The 21,105-nt window shown below is 38.6% G+C and overlaps 1 protein-coding gene and 1 pseudogene across 1 annotated transcript; both read right to left on the bottom strand.

The window, feature by feature from the left end:
* Positions 1–12,370: 12,370 nt before the first annotated feature.
* Positions 12,371–13,713, bottom strand: LOC122194465 (L-ascorbate peroxidase 3-like; annotated as a pseudogene).
* Positions 13,714–16,862: 3,149 nt separating this feature from the next.
* On the bottom strand, positions 16,863–17,796 carry LOC122197045 (uncharacterized). Its single transcript, XM_042900518.2, has 2 exons — positions 17,767–17,796; positions 16,863–17,616 (listed from the first exon to the last, which is right to left on the bottom strand). Exon 2 carries the CDS (start codon positions 17,611–17,613, stop codon positions 17,065–17,067), a length of 549 nt encoding a protein of 182 aa, XP_042756452.1. The 5' UTR covers positions 17,614–17,616; positions 17,767–17,796; the 3' UTR covers positions 16,863–17,064.
* Positions 17,797–21,105: the final 3,309 nt, after the last annotated feature.

Here is a 21,105-nt window from a genome sequence, read left to right as displayed (position 1 = left end):
TAGGGTTTAGGCCATATATATATATATATATATATATATATATATATATATATATATATATATATATAATTCATTATGTCCCATACCCCAGCCTCCTTAACTCAAAAACCCTAGAAACCTAATCTTCTACCTCTTTGTATGATCTTGATCTTGTAAAGTCCATTTTAGTAGCTTAGAGCTTGGAAGGAGAAATAGGAAGTTGGTGAAGAAGAATTTGTGTAGCATGAGCTTAAGGATTTGAGACATCATCATCATTTAGCACTCATTTGAGATAAAAAAGCCCAAAACATGCCTCATGAATTCTTAGATCTCTTGTATTGGGGTTTTGGACCTTTTTTATGACAACCCGAAACTTCTTTTTTTTTTGTACGAACCATTTCAAAATCAATTAATTCTGATTTATTTCTAATCTCGTTAGCACTATTTTGGGTCTAATTGAATATTCTAAGCTCAGTTCAATCAAGGTCCGGGCCGAACACCCCTTAGAGAGGAGTGTACGACCGTAAACTCGAGTTTACGGCCGTACACCCCCACCCACCCCTTGGCCAAAAACTCATCCCTATATAAGGGATGTTTGGTCTTCATTTCACACTTTACTCACTTCAAAGGCTTTCTCTCTCTACTCTCTCTCTCTCTCTACATCCATCGATTTTGCTCAAGGATCCTCAAAAATGTAAGTGATCCTCCATCTTAATTGTGTTTTAATCTCTTATCTGGTGATGAATCCATGTTCCTACCTCATTTATCTCATCTTTGTCTAGATCTCCTCTCTCACCATGAACACCAAGAACACACACTAGTTCTTGGTGGCTAAAAACCCAATTTCAAGCTTCCTTAAAGTAAGTAATTGCTTCCTATGTTTGTTATCTACTAGAAATTCTTGTTATTCACCTTGAAATCGACCCAAAAGACATGATCATGGAGGGTTTATGGTCGTAAACCATGGTGTACGGCCGTACACCCCTCATCGGCCGCAAACTCATGGGTTGTAAACCCATAGGCTGAGAACCCCATGGGTCGTAAAACCATGGATCACAAACACCTGGGCCGCAAACGCTTGGGCCGAAAACCTCATTGGGCCACAAACCCATAACCGTGCACCCCTTGTTGGACCGCAAACTCCCCTCTTCCAATCACATGTGATTCTAACACTTAGTTTCAAGTGTTTCCTAGTCTCTAAGGTGGGTTACTTCCTCATCTAATGGTATTACACCCTAATCTAATACATATATGTTCTATTATACATTAAATAGGATCCGATTGTGTCCGAGGCATCATTTGACACTCAACATCCATATCAACCTTACATTCGATTCCCACGTCAAACAGTGAGTTCATACCCCCTATGCTTTTAAGGTTTTTAAACGTTTTCAGGGGGGAATACAAGCCAAACACAAAAGGATTTTTGTGAACTAAAACAGAAATGTTTTCAACAAGTTAAAATTTGTGCAATGATACGATCCAACACGTTTCATAAAACACATAGACATTTATTCCCTTTTGTATTATGTGGAGCATAAGGGACATTTTATAAACCTAATTGCATACTTTTCAGAATAGTACACGAACATAATATATCATTCAAACTATAATAGGTATAGTTTGCGGAATTCATTACCAATTTTATAGATTCAAACTACATATACGGTCGAACATATAAACTATGAAAGATTTAGTTTATCTATTTCTACATACAGATAACAAGAGTATCATACTAAATAATTACTTTGCGTATAATTATTTATACTCTACCCAGTACACAAACGATTTCTAACACGAGAACAACGATACAGAAAAACACGTAAACTAGTTAATACAGGATTGTGAGACATCTCTTCATTGTACCCTTCGGGTTACTGGTAAATCCTCCACATTTTGTATAGCCAGAATCTCCTGGAGGGAGAGCGTGAGATTTGTGAATAGATCTATTCGGGACCGACAATCCCACACCTTAATTGTTAGCTACAGTTAGGTAGGCATGCCTGGGGTGATAAATTTCGTAACACACGATGCCTGAAGAAACGTCGCGTAGGTCATCCGTCATATTAGCATGGTTATACGAAATCACAATAGTATAAACTAACCTTGTTTACGGGATTATCATTCTTCAATAGTTTTATTTTAATTAATAAGACTACCTACATACTACACTGGAGGGTATTCTAGGGATACAACATTTGGTTTTATTCTAAGTAATAAGACTATTTTACATATTGGTGGTAGCCAGGGTTTTCAACAGATCATACCACTCATACTGTAATCAACAAACATGATCGAAAATACGGGATTTTCTGGAAAATCAAACAAACATTTATACAAATTCAGTGACTAGTTTACAATTCAAAAACATACTTATGAACTCACCAGCTTTATGCTGATATGTTTTCAAAATCGCTTGTATTCTTAGGACAACAATAGACAAGTATACTAGCCGACTTTTGGAGAAGACAAAGCATTTTGGAGTCGCGTCTTTATCTTTTGCTACTTTCGATGTATACGAATCTTATATCAAACAAATGTAAATATTCACATTATAATGATTACTATGATGCAACTGTTGTGATACTACATATGACGTCACCCACCTCCGAACATTTCTGTCGTTTGTTTTACGGTTCGGGGGTGTGACAGATTGGTACAGAGCTATTGTTTATAGTGAACTAACTATACCAAACCTTACTTCGTATACAACTATAAACACTAAGGGGCTGAAGTGCTCTGAACTAAAAGTATACTTTTAAAATATAAGTATTTTATAAGAAGTATACAAGTATACCTACATACCAGAAACAATATCGTAAGTAGAACAAAACAAAAGTATTTGGATGTTGGACACTGCGATTAAACCTGGGCAGTTATGTAATCATGTCTAGGGTCAATATAGACTGATCAACTATATTTATTCGAGGCATGACCAACATGTGCTTAGGAGTGACTGTGGTGTTGCAGCAAGCCTAAAACTTACCAAGTATTCATACACTAGGATATCAATAGAACAAAACATACAACTTAAAATACTATAGGTGTATTTTAGCCAAAGTCAAATACATTGCAGGGATTCATTTCCAAGTGTTGCTACTCATTCCTTTTAGCGATAGTTTACTTGCATTAGTAACTCTTCCTTGTTTATCGCTTAGTAGAACACTCTATCTATCAGGCTGAGATATATCTTGTTTTATATCTCTTGATTCAAATTCTAAGGGACTTATCATCTTCTTCTTCCTGATTATTTTAGAACAAGATGCCTCCATAGAAAACACCCAATAGAAAGAACAACAATCCCCCGACAGATCCAGCACCGCCATCTCCTCAGTTCGATCCTGCTATGTTCTAGGCAATAGTTACGGCCGCGGTGGCTTTCGCAATTTCACAGATAAATCCTGGCGGCTCTAGCGGGTCAGGAAGTGGTGCCCAACCCCTCAATCTCGATGAAAGCCAAGGACACCAGAAGGAGTGTTCCTACAAAGATTTTATGAACGCCAAGCCCAAAACCTTCGACGGCAATGGAGGTGTTATTGCCCTAACTCGCTGGATCGAGAAAATAGAATCAGTCTTCGAGATCCGTGCTTGTTCCGAAGCACACAAAGTGAGGTTTGCAGATTTCACTTTCACCGACAGAGCACTGACCTGGTTGAATATTCGGGTCAAATCCCTAACCCTGCCAGTGGCAAATGTCATGGGTTAGGAAAGCTTGAAGGAACATATGCTTGCAGAATACTGCCCAAGGCGCGAGATGCAGAAACTGGAGCACGAACTTTGGAACCTAAAGATGAAGGGTTCTGACATTGCCTCCTATACAGCTAGATTTTGTGATCTAGCTCTCCTCTGTCTGGGAATGATCACCCCGGAAATCAAGAAAATAGAAAGGTACATATGGGGATTGACGCCCCCGACCCAAGGAAATGTTTTGGTTGCTAGGCATACAACTTTTGACAGTGCCAAGTGTCTGGCGCAGACTCTCATAGATCATGGAGTTGATCTTGATACAGCAGCAACCGCTCCCGAACCAGAAAAGGCGAGTAGTGGGAAGAGAAAGTTCTGGAAACAACGTAAGGTCCAGTGAGCCCTCCAAGAAACAACAAGTTGTGGCAGTCCACGATGCCACTACTCCTACCGCTGCTCCTGCAGCTTAAGCACCTACCAGCGGATATACTGGTACCCTCCCTTGGTGCAGCAAGTGCAATTATCATCATAATCCTGACCCATGCTGTGAAATGCTCTGTAACAGCTGTGGAAAGAAGGGGCACACAAGTCGTTTTTGCAAAACACCAGTCCAACCAACCAATCAGGCCTCTCGAGCTGGTATTGGTCAAGATTGTTATGGCTGTGGGGAAGTCGGGCATTATAAGAGAAATTTCCCCAAGGCAAAAACAACTGGAAACACAGGGAAAGTACTAACAATGGGCCAAGAGGAGGCAGTTGCTGACCCTACCGTTGTTATGGGTACGTTCCTCCTTGACAACTCTTATGCATGCATTCTTTTCGATTTTGGTGCGGAGAGAAGTTTTGTTAGTCATGCATTCAAACATCTTCTCAAACATAAACCCCAACCCTTAACCGAAACATTTACTGTTGAGATGGCTAACGGTGAGAAAGAGAGCGCTAACGATATATTCCTTGGCTATAGCCTTACCCTGAACGTTCATTCCTTTCCCATCAACCTCATGCTAGTTTCCATAAAAAGTTTCGATGTCATCATTAGCATGGATTGGTTGAGCCCCAATCTTGCTGATATCCTTTGTTACGAAAAAGCTATCTGTCTCAATTTTCCTTCTGGTGAAACCCTCGTGATTTATGGCGATAAACTAAGCTCGAACCTCCGTATCATTTCGAGCATTAAAGCCCAAAATTTTCTGCGAAAGGAATGTCATGCATTCCTAGCCCATGTCATTAACAAAAAGCAGGAAGTTAAAGACCTCGAGAGCATCCCCGAAGTCTGCAACTTTCCTGATGTCTTTCCCCAAGAGCTCCCGGGAATCCCTCTCGAGCGCCAAGTCAAATTTCGTATCGATCTAATCTCCGGAGCTACCCTCGTAGCTAAATCCCCTTACCGTCTAGCGCCAACAGAAATTCAAGAGTTATCCAGCCAGCTCAATGAGTTACTCAGCAAAGGATTTATCAGACCGAGTTCCTCACCTTGGGGAGCCCTGGTCTTATTTGTGAAAAAGAAGGATGGATCTTTTCGGATGTGCATTGATTATCGCGAAGTAAACAAGATCACCGTGAAAAACCGTTATCCTCTTCCTCGAATCGACGACCTTTTTGACCAACTTCAAGGAGCCATCTACTTCTCAAAAATGGACCTAAGATTAGGGTACCATCAACTGCGAGTTCACGAGGGTGATGTTCCTAAGAAAGCATTTCGGACTCGATATGGTCACTACAAGTTTGTAGTAATGCCCATTGGTCTAACCAACGCACCGGCAGTATTCATGGATTTGATGAATCGGTTGTGTCTTCCTTTCCTAAAAAAGTTCGTAATCGTGTTGATTGACGATATACTTGTCTACTCCCGAAGTGAGGAAGATCATAGCAAGAACTTGAGGTTAGTGTTAGAAACTCTAAGGACGGAGAGGCTATACGCGAAATTCTCCAAGTGCGAATTCTGGATTCGAAAAGTAACCTTCTTAGGTCACGTAGTAAGCGAGGGAGGCATACACGTGGACCCTTCTAAGATCAAAGTGATAGAAAACTGGTCTGCACCGAAGATGCCCATGGAAATCTGTCACTTCTTGGGCCTCGCTGGCTATTATCACATGTTTATCCAAAATTTCTCCAGGATTTCCAAAGCCTTAACCACTCTGACTCAGAAAGGCGTACCCTTTTGTTGAAGTGAAAAGCAAGACACTATGTTCCAAACATTGAAGCAGGCCCTATGCAGCCCACCTATCTTGTCTCTACCTGAAGGGAAGGAGGACTTCGTTGTCTACTGTGATGCATCAAATCAGGGCCTAGGCTATGTGCTCATGCAGCGAGGAAAGGTTATTGCTTATGCCTCAAGACAGTTGAAAGCACACGAAGTCAATTATAGAACTCATGATCTGGAGTTGGGAGTAGTAGTCTTCGCATTGAAGATGTGGAGACATTACCTCTGCGGAACCAAGTGCACCGTCTTTACCGATCACAAAAGCCTACAACATATCTTCGATCAGAAAGAGTTAAATATGAGGCAACGGCGATGGGTAGAGCTACTCAGTGATTATGAGTGCGAAATACACTACCATCCCGGCAAGGCCAATGTGGTGGCGGATGCCCTCAGCCGAAAATAGTACTCAGGTCGTAGTGTGAAAGCACTAACCATGACCATCCATTCCCACTTATCTGCACAAATCAGAGAGGCTCAGCTAGAAGCTTTAAAACCATAAAACAAGCCGGATGAAGCTTTGAGAGGAATGGAGAAGAACTTAGAGATCAAGGGAGACAGAGTCTATTATTTCATGGACCAGATCTGGACCCCAAAATTCGGTGGTTACAGAGAGGTGGTCATGAATGAAGCTCACAAGACTAGATACTCTGTTCATCCATGCTCGGATAAGATGTACCTAGATATCAAGAAGTTGTATTGGTGGCCAAACATGAAAGCGGAGATCGCTACCTTCGTGGGCAACTGCCTGGCTTGCGCCAAGGTGAAGGTCGAATATCAGAAGCCCTCGGGTCTGCTCCAGCAGCAAGAGATACCTGAGTGGAAGTGGGAGAGAATTACTATGGATTTTATCACTAAATTACCCAAATCTCCGAGTGGGTATGACACCATATGGGTAATAGTCGACCGATTGACCAAATCCACCCACTTCCTGCCAATCAAAGAAACTTTCAAGATGGAAAGACTCACGCGAATTTACATCCAAGAGATAGTCTGATTGCATGGTGTGCTGGTGTCCATCATCTCCGATTGAGATAACAGGTTTACCTCGAGATTTTGGCAGTCACTACAGAAAGCTCTTGGAACTAAGTTCGATATGAGAACAACTTACCATCCTCAGACAGATGGCAAGACTGAGAGGACCCTTCAGACATTGGAACACATGCTGAGAGCATGTGTCATAGACTTCGGTAAGTCGTAGGACACCCATTTTCCCTTGGTTGAGTTCTCCTACAACAACAGTTATCATACCAGTATCAAGGTTGCGCCTTTTGAAGCCCTGTATGGTCGTAAGTGCAGATCCCCTTTGTGTTGGGCTGAGGTGGGCGACATGCAGCTAGCCAAGGGACAAGTCCCCGAAAACACTCTCACTGGTCCAGAGATCATCCGCAAAACTACAGAAAAGATCGTACAAATATGGGAACGACTGAAAGCTTCGAGAGACTGACAAAAGAGCTACGCTGATAAGAGATGAAAACCCTTGGAGTTCCAGGTTGGAGACCGTGTTCTATTGAAGTTCTCGCCCTGGAAAGGCATGATACGCTTTGGAAAGCGTGGAAAGCTAAATCCAAGAAACATGGACCATTCGAGATCCTCGCTAGGATCGGTCCCGTTGCGTACAAACTTCGTTTACCTCAAGAACTTAGCAACATCCATCCCGTCTTCCACGTCTCGAATCTTAAAAAGTGTTTATCCGATGAGACCCTTATAATCCCTCTCGATGTGATTGAAATCAACGAGATCCTTAACTTTGTGGAAGAACCAGTCGAAATCATGGATCGGGAATCAAACGAACAAAGCAAAGTCACATACCAATAGTGAAAGTTCGCTGGAATGCCAGGCGGGGACCTGAATTTACTTGGGAGCGCGAAGATTCAATGAAATAGAAATATCCGCATGTCTTTCCGAGTCCATAAATTGTATTCTATGTTTGAATTTGTGGACAAAATTCCCTCTAACGGAGGGATGATGTGACAACCCGAAATTTCTTTTTTTTTTTGTACGAACCGTTTGAAAATCAGTTAATTCAGATTTATTTCTGATCTCGTTAGCACTATTTTGGGTCTAATTGAATATTCTAAGCTCAGTTTAATCAAGGTTTGGTACCGAGAAGGAGTTTTCCTAAGTCATACAGTAGCATCCGGGCTGAACACCCCTTCGAGAAGAGTGTACGGCCGTAAACTCGAGTTTACGGCCATACCACCCCACCCACCCCTTGGCCGAAAACTCATCCCTATATAAGGAATGTTTGGTCTTCATTTCACACTTTACTCACTTCAAAGGCTTTCTCTCTCTCTCTCTCTCTCTCTACTCTCTCTCTCTCTCTAAATCCATCGATTTTGCTCAAGGATCCTCAAAAATGTAAGTGATCCTCCAACTTAATTGTGTTTCAATCTCTTATCTAGTGATGAATCCATGTTCCTACCTCATTTATCTCATATTTATCTATATCTCCTCTCTCACCAAGAACACCAAGAACACACACTAGTTCTTGGTGGCTAAAAACCCCATTTCAAGCTTCCTTATAGTAAGTAACTGCTTCCTATGTTTGTTATCTACTAGAAATGCTTGTTATTCACCTTGAAATCGACCCAAAAGACATGATCATGGAGGGTTTACGGCCATAAACCCATGTGTACGGCCATACACTCCTCATCGGCCGCAAACTCATGGGCTGTAAACCCATAGGCCGAGAACCCCATGGGCCGTAAACCCATGGACCGCAAACACTTGGGCCGCAAACTCTTGGGCCAAAAACCTCATTGGGCCGCAAACCCATGACCGTAAACCCATTGTTGGACTGCTAACTCCCCTCTTCCAATCACATGTGATTCTAACACTTAGTTTTAAGTGTTTCTTAGTCTCTAAGGTTGGTTCCTTCCTCGTCTAATGGTATTACACCCTAATCTAATACATATATGTTCTATTATACATTAAATAGGATCCGATTGTGTCCGAGGCATCATTTGACACTCAGCATCCATATCAACCTTACATTCGAATCCCACGTCAAACAGTGAGTTCATACTCCTACACTTTTAAGGTTTTTAAACGTTTTCAGGGGGAATACAAGCCAAACACATTTTTTTGAACTAAAACAGAAATGTTTTCAACAAGTTAAAAACTTGTGCAATTGATACGATCCAACACGTTTCATAAAACACATAGGCATTTATTCCCTTTTGTATTATGCGGAGCATAAGGAACGTTTTCTAAACATAATTGCATAGTTTTCAGAACAGTACATGAACATAATATATCAGTCAAACTACAATAGGTATAGTTTGGGGAATTCATTACCAGTTTTACAGATTCAAACTACGTATACGGTTGAACATATAAACTATGAAAGATTTAGTTTATTTATTTCTACATACATATAACAAGAGTATCATACTAAATAATTATTTTGCGTATAATTATTTATACTCTACCCAGTACACAAATGATTTATAACACGAAAACAACGATACAGAACAACACGTAAACTAGTTAATCCAGGATTGTGAGACATCTCTTCATTGTACCCTTCCGGGTACATGTAAATCCTCTACATTTAATATAGCCAGAGTCTCCTGGAGGGAGAGCGTGAGATTTGTGAATAGATCTATTTGGGACCGACAATCTCACACTTGAACTGTCAGCTACAGTTAGGCAGGCATGCATGGGGTGACAAATTTCGTAACATACGACGCCTGAAGAAACGTCGCGGAGGTCATCAGTCATATTAGCATGGTTATACGAACTCACAATAGTATAAACGTACCTTGTTTATGGGATTATCATTCTTCAATAGTTTTATTTTAATTAATAAGACTACCTATATACTACACTGGAGGGTATTCCAGGGATACAACATTTGGTTTTATTCTAAGTAATAAGACTATTTTACATACTGGTGGTAGCCAGGGTTTTCAACGGATCATACTACTCATACTATAATCAACAAACATGATAGAAAATATTGGATTTTCTGGAAAAGAAAAAAAACATTTATACAAATTCAGTGACTAGTTTACAATTCAAAAATATACTTATGAACTCACCAGCTTTATGCTGATATGTTTTCAAAATCGCTTGTATTCCCAGGACAACAGTAGACAGGTACACTAGCCGACTTTTGGAGAAGACAGAGCATTTTTGAGTCTTGTCTTTATCTTTTGCTACTTTTGATGTATACAAATATTATATCAAACATATGTACATATTCGTATTATAATGTAATGCTTGTGTTTACTTTGATTACTATGATGCAATTGTTGTGATAATACATATGACGTCACCCACCTTCGAACGTTTCCGCCGTTTGTTTTACGGTTCGGGGGTGTGACATTTGTGGTCCCAAGAATGGAGCTTTCTGGTTCCAAATTTGTTTCTAGGCTTAGGGTTGCCACCCTTAGTGTTATTTGAGTCCCAAAGACAAACAAATTACCATCTTGAAGGTCTTGATGTGGTCATGCATGAGTATTAGTCATTTATATGGAAGCAGGTTGTCATATTTCAAGTTTGGGTCCATTTGGGGGTTTGCAAGCCACCAAGTAATCGACTTTATTGGTTAAGACACTTTATTGGACTTAGATATGTGTTTGGAACTTTAGGTCTTAAGGGGTTAAGCTTTTTTTTGAGATTATGGCTTAACAAGGGAGTACGTTGTGCGTACAAGCCCGTACGCGCAACGTATAAGCCATGCAACATGTACGCGTAACGTATAGAGGAGTACACTTCGCATACTCACTGGATTTGGGCTTTGAATCATTTGGGCCTCGATTTGGGCCATTCCTTGGAAATTGCTATTTTGGGACATAGTAGGCCACCAGAAATCATCTTTTAGGCCAAAAATATGTTTGGGCTTAAGGGAAGGCCCATTTGAGGAGTTAGGGCCAATTTAGAAAATCAATCCATTGGTTTGCCACTAGTGGGCTTGGAAAGGCTATCTAGAATTGGGCCTTTCATGTTATGGATTTGGGCCTAGGTCATGGACTAGATTTGATCAGGGGTAAAACGGTCATTTTACCCTAAGAAGGATTATTGGGTTTTGACTAAGTGTTATTTTGTACTAATAGCTCGGGAAGTCGTTAGAGCAGCTGCTAGAGATTTCTTACCATGAGATTCTGCATTCAGCTTTGCGAGGTGAGTTTTCCTCCCGTTTGAACTAGTCGAAGGCACCAATGCTGGCCCATATGTATAACTGTATGTATTCCGGACTAAGGTCCTGTAACACTCCAAATCAGGTATTACCTTTGGAACCCTTGAGATTATAAATATTGCATGATGGTCCCTTAAGTACGCTAGGCTCACTTTAGGAGTATGCTTAGCGTACCATGCATGGATGATCGCGGAGGGCCAACATGTATGTTGGGCGTACCAAAGGGTACATGGGGCGTACGTGACGAATGTTCAAACCCTAATTTCCGGACTTAAGACCTATATAAGCCTCATTATCTCATTTGGGCTTCACCCTAACCAGCCTCCTTCACCCTCAAACGCCCCTGAAAACCCTTAAATCATTAGAGAGTGTGTTCTTGAGCTTGTGAGTGTTTAAACACCATCCTTTTGGTGTGTTAGATACAAGGAAGATGAAGAATAAGGCTTGAACAAGGAAGGGCTTCTGGATCTTACATTTTGAGCAGCTTAGAAAGCATGAGGAGGTAAAAAGCTTTCACCTTGGTCATCATTTTCATTCCTAGAGCTAGGGTTTTCTTTTTAGTCCCTTTTCGTGCTCTTGAACCACCTCTTGAGAGTTTAAGCAACTCTAGAGCTTGGGGAGGATAGATCTGAAGTCCTTTGGTCCATTTATAGCATAAAAATGGAGTATTGATGGGTGTTTTGACCTCATACATGGATTAAGACTCTTGGAAAGGTCTTAATGGGTTGTTGCGAGCATATGGAACATGGAAAGGAATAAAGTTGCCAATTTTATGCCGTAGGATGTCTTAATGGACTCAGATCTAAATATTGGACGTTGGAACATCAAGTATTAAGCGCTTAATGGAAAATGTGCTTAATCTGCCTGTACGTTGGGCGTAGTATGGCGTACGCAGCGTGTACAACTCAGGGACTTAATACACTAAGCATACAGGAGTGGTACTAGGGCGTACTCACTCAGATGGACTTGGACTCGTTTTGGGCTTGTAAGCCCTCTAGGCCTTAATCAGTTATTGGGCCTGGTCATGTTTTGAGCTAGTGGGCAAATTTTTCTGTTTTGGGCCATGATTGCTATAGTTGGGCTTTACTGGGCCATGAGGCCCATTAATGTTTTTTTGGACATAGACTTTGGGCCCATTAGAAATGGGAGACTTTGAGGCCATTATGAAAGGACTTGTGGATTGGGTTCTTTAATTGGATTCTATTCAACCCTAACCTTAGGTTAATGGTACTATTGTTCAGCATGGGTGGTCACAGACTGTTAGGAGAGCAGCTTTCAGATTCAGCAAATAGATGTGAGTCTCCTCACCATACCAATGGGTCGAAGGCACCAATGCCGATCCATTTAGTTAGTTGTAGTGTTTATTGTGGATTCGCTACTGCTATGTCGGGTATGCACCTGAAGATTATACATACATACATACATACATACATACATACATACATACACACATACATACATACATACATACATACAATACATACATACATACATACATGTGTTGATGCAATTAATACCATGAAAAAAACTGACCTTGTTTGGTATCAGGAAGACGCACTTCATTAGGGGACACTTTTGAATCCTGTTTAAATAATAATTATAAAAAAATGCTTAATTAATTTCTAAAATGTTAGTTTATTATACCTTTCTTCCATGTGTGAAGTCAAATAGTCAATAGTAGGGCCTCCAGTCACCTCAACCGCAACAACTCCAACAAGCTATACAACATTTCATCATAAGTTTGGAGATTAAAAGGGTGAATTTAAAGTGAAAAGATCCAACATGTTTAAGAGAGATGATTTGTGGTTTGTATTTAAGCAATTAATTAATCACCTAATAGAGATCAGCATAAGTAACTCTTGGGGTGTTTGGCCTTCACTTCTTCTGTTATTAATGTCACATACATCAATACTGTTCTCAAAAGGGATTATATATATATATATATATATATATATATATATTAATGTTTATTACATAAAGGCATAGAAACTTACCACATAGATCAATAGCAATTTTCAGACTAGTGTTTGCTGCATGCATATATTCTTCCTTGTTCCTGATTGATCCATTTGGGCCTCCTGTCTTTGTTTTAGCATCATAAGTCCCTGCATCATGCCATCTGCATTCCCCAAAAAAGTCTCAGTTATAGATCATTAACACTTAAAAGCAATGTTATACTTTAGACTTAATCATAAGTCATCCCGTCTGCCAACTACAACATCATTATAGAGAATGCATTTACTTTGTTGCACAACATCAATGCTATAGTGTTCTAAAACATCTATAATCCATATTTTATCATTTAACAGATTAAGCAACAAATGAACGAACTAATTTACATAATGGAATTGGAAAGAAATGTCGATATCAAGAAGATTTAAGAAACTAATTTAAGAAACTTGTAAGTAATCGATCAGCAAAGATAGAATAACGATTCCAGTAATACCGATCAGTTAATAGGTCACAAATAATACCTAGGCACTAGAACATTAATTAAGCTCTTAATCTAATAGCTATACAAATCATAGATCTAAACGTGATTCATGAATTCATACGCACAGAAAAGATAAGAAATCACGTACGCTAATCGAAGCATAATTGGAGCACATTTTTTGTTGGAGATGAGGGCACGAAGATCTAGACGAGCGTTTTCTATCTCCTTCTAATATGATGCATCCACTACAAGAGCTGCTACTGTCGCCATTTATGCTTCGGTCAGTTAATTTCTCCTTAAAAAAACCCAATCACATCAAATTACTTAGTAATTCCATATACTAACTCTTATCAAACACAACTAAGTTAATTCTTTCTAAAGCTCTAAAATCACTTCAAAATGTACGAAATCTCATTTGATTTTTAATAGAATCATGATACTCGTACAAAAATCAGATCGACTTCGATGAATTTTACAGATTCATGATTTTCAAGTTCCTTGAACATGCACCTGAGTACTAGATCGAATCAATAACAAACTTCTTCGTTCTCGTGTTATATATATGGAGAGAGATAGAGAGAGAGAGAGAAGAAGAAGAAGAAGAAGAAGAAGAAGAAGAAATGAATCAGAAAGAAGACACACGAATGATCGAGTATGAGGCGTGGAGAAGAAGAGAATAAATGGAGGGAAACTTATAGTATAAATAGCCAGACTCTTCCTACAGAGTGCATATTTTCAAACACAGAATATTGTACAAATATCAATACGTAGAGTACAACAACTTTGATGATTCCTCTAATTTTAAGATTTCCAGCTGTGGAAACAATCAATTATATATAGGTGTGATAAAAAACCAAAATCGAATAACCAAATTGAACCAAATAATGTTTGGTTTATTTTGTTCAGGTTATTTGGTTATTCGGTTAATTTGGTTTGGTTTTTGTTAAATTTTCATGATTTTGGTTAATCCAAAAAAATTGAATAAATTATTTAATTAATATATATTTGTATAGTTTATATCTACAAATTAACATTTTAAATTTAAATTGATAAATAGTTACTAAAAAATATTTTCATAATTCCATATTTAGTTATTAACCATTAAAATTTTATATTGTTTATATATTGTATTAAAAAGTAACATAAAATACCTGTTTCCGACTGGTGTTGGTGGTGTGATTGGACCACATAAATCTCTATGCACGAGTTTTAGCCGTTCTTTACCCTTAAATTTGGTATGCTTAGGATAGGATTTTCGAGCTTGCTTGGAGATTAAGCAAGCTTCACACAAGCTTGTAGGAACTTCAATTTTGGGTAAACCTTCCACCATTCTTGTATCCGCCATGTGTTTTAATGCATTGAAGTTCACAAGTCCAAATCGTTTGTGTTAAAGCCAAGATGTCTCGCTTTGTTCTGCAAGTAAGCACTTCGAAACTTCTTCCTCGAGTATAGTTTTGTACAAACGATTGCTTGAGTATTGAACTTTTAATAATAATTTTCTTTGTGGATCATGAATCCATAAATACAATCCAAGTATCACAATTTGATCTCCATGTTGAGCTAATTGTCCAAAGCTAATAATATTGCTACATGACCTAGGTATATAGTATACCTCTTTCAACAATCTACTTTCACCATTCTTGCATTTGAATATAATTGAACCCTTCCCCTCTATTCACTCTCTAGATCCATACCAAATTTCACATAACCTCCAGTAGACACAGATCAAGGGTTCGAAATTTTCCCTTTTCGCCAGTCATGTGGTTGCTTGCTCCATTGTCGAGATACTACACTTTTGATTTGGTTGGAGTTTGTTCACTTGATCTTAGCTTGGGATTAACTTTTTCCTCATTCAAGTAAACTTCATCATATACTTGGCTTGCAAGCATAAGTGTTGGCTCATGATCGTTCTGTTGTTGAGTTAGGTTGGCTTCATGATTCCTCTCACGATGTGGGTTCTTGCACTCAGCAGCGTAATGACCAAACTCTTGAAAATTATAGCATTGAACTTTAGAATTATCACGAGGTTGATACAAGTCATTCTTTCCTTTGTTTTGTTGATTACCACCACCTCGTCATTTGTTGGAGTTGTTGGAATTGTTGTAACCACCTCTTCCTCATCCTCGTCCTCGTGTTCCACCACCTCGATTATTATTATAATTATTGTTACGTTGTTTTGAACGATCTTCATTATTTTTCTTCTTTGCCCGTTCCGACCACTCTTCATGTGTTAACAATAGCTTCTTCTCTTCGGATTCTTTATGAACCCCAATACAAATCTCATGAGCTTTTAATCTTCCAACCACCTTCAAAAGTCATCTCGTCGAGATCTCCAAATTGTTCAATTGTTGATGCAAGCTGAATGAATTTGAAGGGTACGACTCGTAACAACTTTTTCACAACATAAGATTCTTCAACTGTTTCACCAAGAGCTCGAATATTGCTTACAATACCTTTAATTTTTGCAAAAAAAATCGTTTACGATCTATGATGCACTCATGTTCATCATCTCAAATTTGGCTTTGAGAGTTTGAACTCTGGCTATTTTGACTCGATCTGCTCCTAAGTACATTGTCTTCAGTGTTTCTAAAACGTGTTTTTAAAATCTCGAAATAAGGTAGACACTCAAATTGAATAAAAATGTGTTTTTAAAATCTCGAAACAGGAAAGAAGTTTTCTTTCTCTCCCTTAAAATTGGTTGGTGGGAAAGAGAAGTTATGGGTGCATGAGGATGTGATTGGTGAGACAATGCGCCGATTATTTACGTTTTTATGTATATTTGTTGTTTCTAGCTACTTCTAAAAAACTATGTTTCCTTTTATATGTTGTTTCTAACCTTATTTTTCAATAGTTTATCCTTATTTTTCATTTTTTATATAGAGCTGGTGGTTTTTGTAGGTCTGTGTTCGAGAAAGAAGAAGGATTTTGTTTATCTATATTTGGGAGTTTTGGATGTTGGGTTTGTGGATTAATCCAAGAAATAGATGGTACTTAATTTAGACTATGAAATGGATTTTGGGTTTGTACGGGTTTTTTTGGTTAACTAATTTTTAGAGTGATTTCAATTTGTATATCATTATCAGTTTAGAATAGTTGCCAATATATCTAGATTTGGATTTGGATTTTTTTTTTATTTGGTATGTTGCATTGTATGCATTATTTTATCATATGTTTATGTCATTTAGCATTATTTTATGTACATAATGATGCTATGCACAACATCTTGGGGATGCACACATTTTTGTGGTGTGGTACACTTGAAGTTTTATGGTGTTGTTTTCCGGTTTCAGGATGTGGGAAAGCAACTTCATATGCCGGTAGATGATTACTTTTGGTAGAATAAAAAAACAACATATAAAGGAAAAAAAAACACAGAAGGAAGGAAAAGGAAAAAAGAAAAAAGATTAGTCGTATTAACATAAATCAAAACAGACTCGTGTTATTTACTTTCAAATATAATATAAAAAGTAGACTCATAGACTCGAAACAACTTATAATATAAAACGTAGACTCGAAACAACAACCTGACGCTACTCATAATATAATAAACAAAGACCTGACGCTACTCATAATATAATAAACAAAGACCTGACAACAACTACTTGATTTTACCGACGCTACTCATTTTATCCAGAAAACGTAGGATGCATACACAGAACCAAAAAGAATAACCAGACCACCAGCTCCCATATAGACCGCAAAATTGGTATGACAACCAATAATGCTAATTATCAGCATTATTGTAGCTTCGAAACTCAGGAATGTAGCTCCCCACATGACATTCCTGCAAAAGATATAAGCGTTGTTCCACCTCCACAACTCTTCCCCTTTACCAGTCATGTAAACGACGATAACAAACATAGAGAGAAGCAAACCATAACCAGCCGAATACATTATTAGATTGAAGCTCCAGGTATCGCTTAGCTTCGATTCTCCAACTTTGTGTGGGTCAGGTGGAGGTGGAGGTGGAGATGGAAATGGAAATGGAAATGCGGATGTTCGGTTTGGGATGTGGGGAGAAACCGTTGGTATTTCTTTCGCTCCATCGTAGTATCCGCCAGGCAGAGTCAGTAGCACCGTCAGACTTAGGGTGCCAACCAGAGTTGCCGTCCCTGCCAGCACAGCGAACTTCCGATGAACTTCCATTAACTGCCGCCTATGATCAGCCATTTCCTGCGAGAGAATCGGAGAGAATTGGTGTAAGAATTAAATACGTATAACCGATAATTACAATGAGACATGCTAGAATGAAAGTAACAGCACACAATGTTTAAAAGGAAATGTATTTTGGACATGACTCGGATCAAATAGATAGTAATAGACCTTGCAAAGCAGTAAAGAAGAATAGGAGAGACTACGTAAGAATAGGAGGAGAATGATGTAAGAATGACGGCTACGGTGGTATATAAAGGTATGATTAGGTCAAGGATAGTGGGCTAGTGGGCTCAGTGCACATTGTGGGCTACTACCAATTTTAGATTAAATATGGGCCCGTGTTATAAATGAATTCGTAAGATTTATGGGAAATATAAAATATTATAATTCAACCTTTTTGTTATATCAGGCATATTAGTGGTACGAGTTTTCATTTAAACCTTTTTTAACTTTTGTAATTTTTACTTTATTCTTTTACTATTTTTCTTTTGTGTAATTTCTATAAATTATTTTCATTGATGTAAGGATTGATATATACAATGAATTGATATAATTTGTCTTTAAACTAAAAAACAATATAATGATATCTAATTTTTATTAAAAATGAATATTATCGTGTATTATATGAGTTATCCAAAAATATAATAACATCTAACTTTTATTAACAATGAATATTATCGTGTATTATATGAGTTATCCAAAAATATAATAACTTTTTTTTATCGTAACGAAAGGTATACGTAAATATTGAATAGACGTTTTCGATTTATTATTATTATTATTTTTTTGCATAATTTCTATAAACTATATTCGTTTATGGTCGCTTATATTCGTTTATCATCTTAACAAACACATATAAATGAGCACAAATATGAAATTTCGTTCATTTATTCGCTCTTTTGTTCGGTTAACTTAAATGAACGAACATGGACAAACCATTGTCCGTGTCCGTTCGGTTTGTTTACATTATTTGGTTCGCAAAATGTTTCTGAAATAATTGAAATTGGAGTTGAAAAAAGAATATGTCAAAAATTTAAATCCAATTTCATATCTTCTTTGGTTGGCAATAAATGAAACTGGAATCAATTCCAAATTCTGTTTGGTTCGTAAAAAATGAAATTAGAAACAATGTAAACTGACAAAATTACCATTTTTGTTTGTTTTCCTTAATATTACCTTATTTTCTAACTTATATATAAAGATACATTATACAAATTATGAAAATAGTAAAATTCTGGTGGTGATGACAGTGGTGATGGGGCAGTGACAGTGTTGGCGGTGACGACGAAGACGGTGGTGGTGTTGGTGGTGATGGTGGTGATGACAGCGGCGGCGATGGTGGTGGTGATGGCAGCGGCAACAGAGGTGGTGGTGGTGGAAGCAACAGTGGTGGCAATGATAGTGGTGGTGGAATTGGTGTGACGTACAAAAAATACTAAGTAAAAAACTCATTTTTTTAATCAACCCAAAACACCAATCTTTCGTTGCGAAACCATCAAGTATAAAAATTGTATTAATAGTTATCAGAATACATATCATATCATAAAAATACAGAACAGTGGTGGATGCGATGTATTCACGTCGAGCTCTTCCCCTTGGAACCTGAAGTACCTGAAAAACATTTGAAACGTAAATCGTAAGCACAAAGCTTAGTGAGTTCCCCAAAATACCACATATCATACATACATATTATCAACTATAACGGGTCTATTCCACCCCCGAGTCTATTTCAACTCCTTTGGTATCTTTCAACCGGTAACCGAGTCCATATCGACTCCTTCGGTATCTTTTAACCGATATCTGAGTCTACATCGACTCCTTTGATATCTTTCAACCGGTATCCGAGTCTATATCGACTCCTTCGGTATCTTTCAATCGGTATTCGAGCCTATATCAACTCTTTCGGTATCTTTCAATCGGTACGGGTCTATTTCACCCCACATACATACAACATACATGTATACATACATACATGCATACAACAAGTGTCATGAAGACAACAACCACATACGACACCTAGTGTCCTACAGTACAGTGAGAAGACTCGCCTTATTTCGTTGATAAACAAATCACACATTCGAGCTGCTGCTACAACGACTCCTCACACTAGACATATTCAAAACCAACCCTAATTAATAATTGGGATAATAACCCATAATGAATGGTCCAAATATAATCCCCATAACTAAGGGTAAAAGGTCATTCTACCCTCTCCAAGCTAGATCCAACTAAACATGGCCCACGGCCCAAAATGGCTCAAATGTGATTCTGGGAGTACTCCATGTGTACCACATCCTTAAGCCCTGCGTGCTAGATGTTCTCAGAAAAGATCACGGGAAAAAACTCGTTATGCCCCGCGTACACAAATGTTACGCCCTGTGTAAACCTATGTTGTCCAAAACCAACTTTTAAGATCTTAATTCCTAAAGACTAAACGTCTAACTTACAGATCTCAATCTTAGGAAGGTCTTAACTGATAAATTCGACAAGTTTATGATTTTGCATGGCTTAATAGAGCGCAACACCAAACCCTAAGTCCATAACACTCTTTAATAACCATAAACTCTAGCATGAGTGAGAAATGGCAACAAAGACCTCATTATTATGACACAAGATCTTTAAAAACATCATAAAGTGGCAAAACTTGAGCTCTGGAGTAGCTTTTACTCTCAAGAACCAAACCATGGGACCAAAAGCATACAAATCTCCAAGCTAGCCTAGATCTAAGGCATAAAATCATAAAGTTGAGAGCATTATACCTCTAGAAGCTTACAAGGATGATGAAGGCCCTAGATCTTAAAGCTCTAGCCATAACAATCTTCAAGGTGAAGCTCCTACTCCTTTACTATGCTCCAAGAACACACAAAACAGGCTCACACAAGCTAATCATGGATTAGGGTTTCAAGACACTGAATGGGGAGGACGGAGGCTGAATATGGGAGGCCTCAAGGGACTCAAGGTCCTTAAATAGGGGCTCAACCCTAAAATTTAGGTTTTAGGGGCTGCATGAGTACGCCATGTGTACCTTTATGTACACACCTCATACACAAAGAAGTCCCCACTTTTTATTAAAGAATTATGCCCCGCGTATGGACCAAAGTCGCAATATTTATATTTTAAGCCAAAAAGAAAATACCTGGAAATATGGGTATTACAAATCTCCCCCACTTGAACCGACTTCGTCCTCGAAATCCGCGGCTGCAAACAATTCTGGGTAATGCTCCCTCATCTCTTCCTCAGGCCCCTACGTCCACTCTTAAATTTTCTGGTGCTGCCATTGCACCTTCACTAGACACACAATCTTGTTACGTAGGGTCTTGGTCTTCCTCTCGAGAATAACAATCGGTCTTTCTTTATAATTCAGGCGTTCATCCACCTGAATGTCCTCTAAAGGAACAACTGCGGAATCGTCCACCGAAAATTTCCGCATCTGAGAGACGTGAAAAGTATTATGAATCTGACTGGGCTCCTTGGGTAGATCCAAATGATACGCAACCCTGCCCACTT

The sequence above is a fragment of the Lactuca sativa genome, chromosome 3, assembly GCF_002870075.4.
Source record: "Lactuca sativa cultivar Salinas chromosome 3, Lsat_Salinas_v11, whole genome shotgun sequence".
Taxonomy (NCBI): Eukaryota; Viridiplantae; Streptophyta; class Magnoliopsida; order Asterales; family Asteraceae; genus Lactuca; species Lactuca sativa.
The sequence above is the reverse complement of the archived record's forward strand: the minus strand, read 5'-3'. Positions and strand labels throughout refer to the sequence as shown.

Coding starts and splice junctions, on each gene's coding strand:
- LOC122197045 (XM_042900518.2), bottom strand. CDS start 17,613: ATGGCTGATCATAGGCGGCAGTTAATGGAAGTTCATCGGAAGTTCGCT.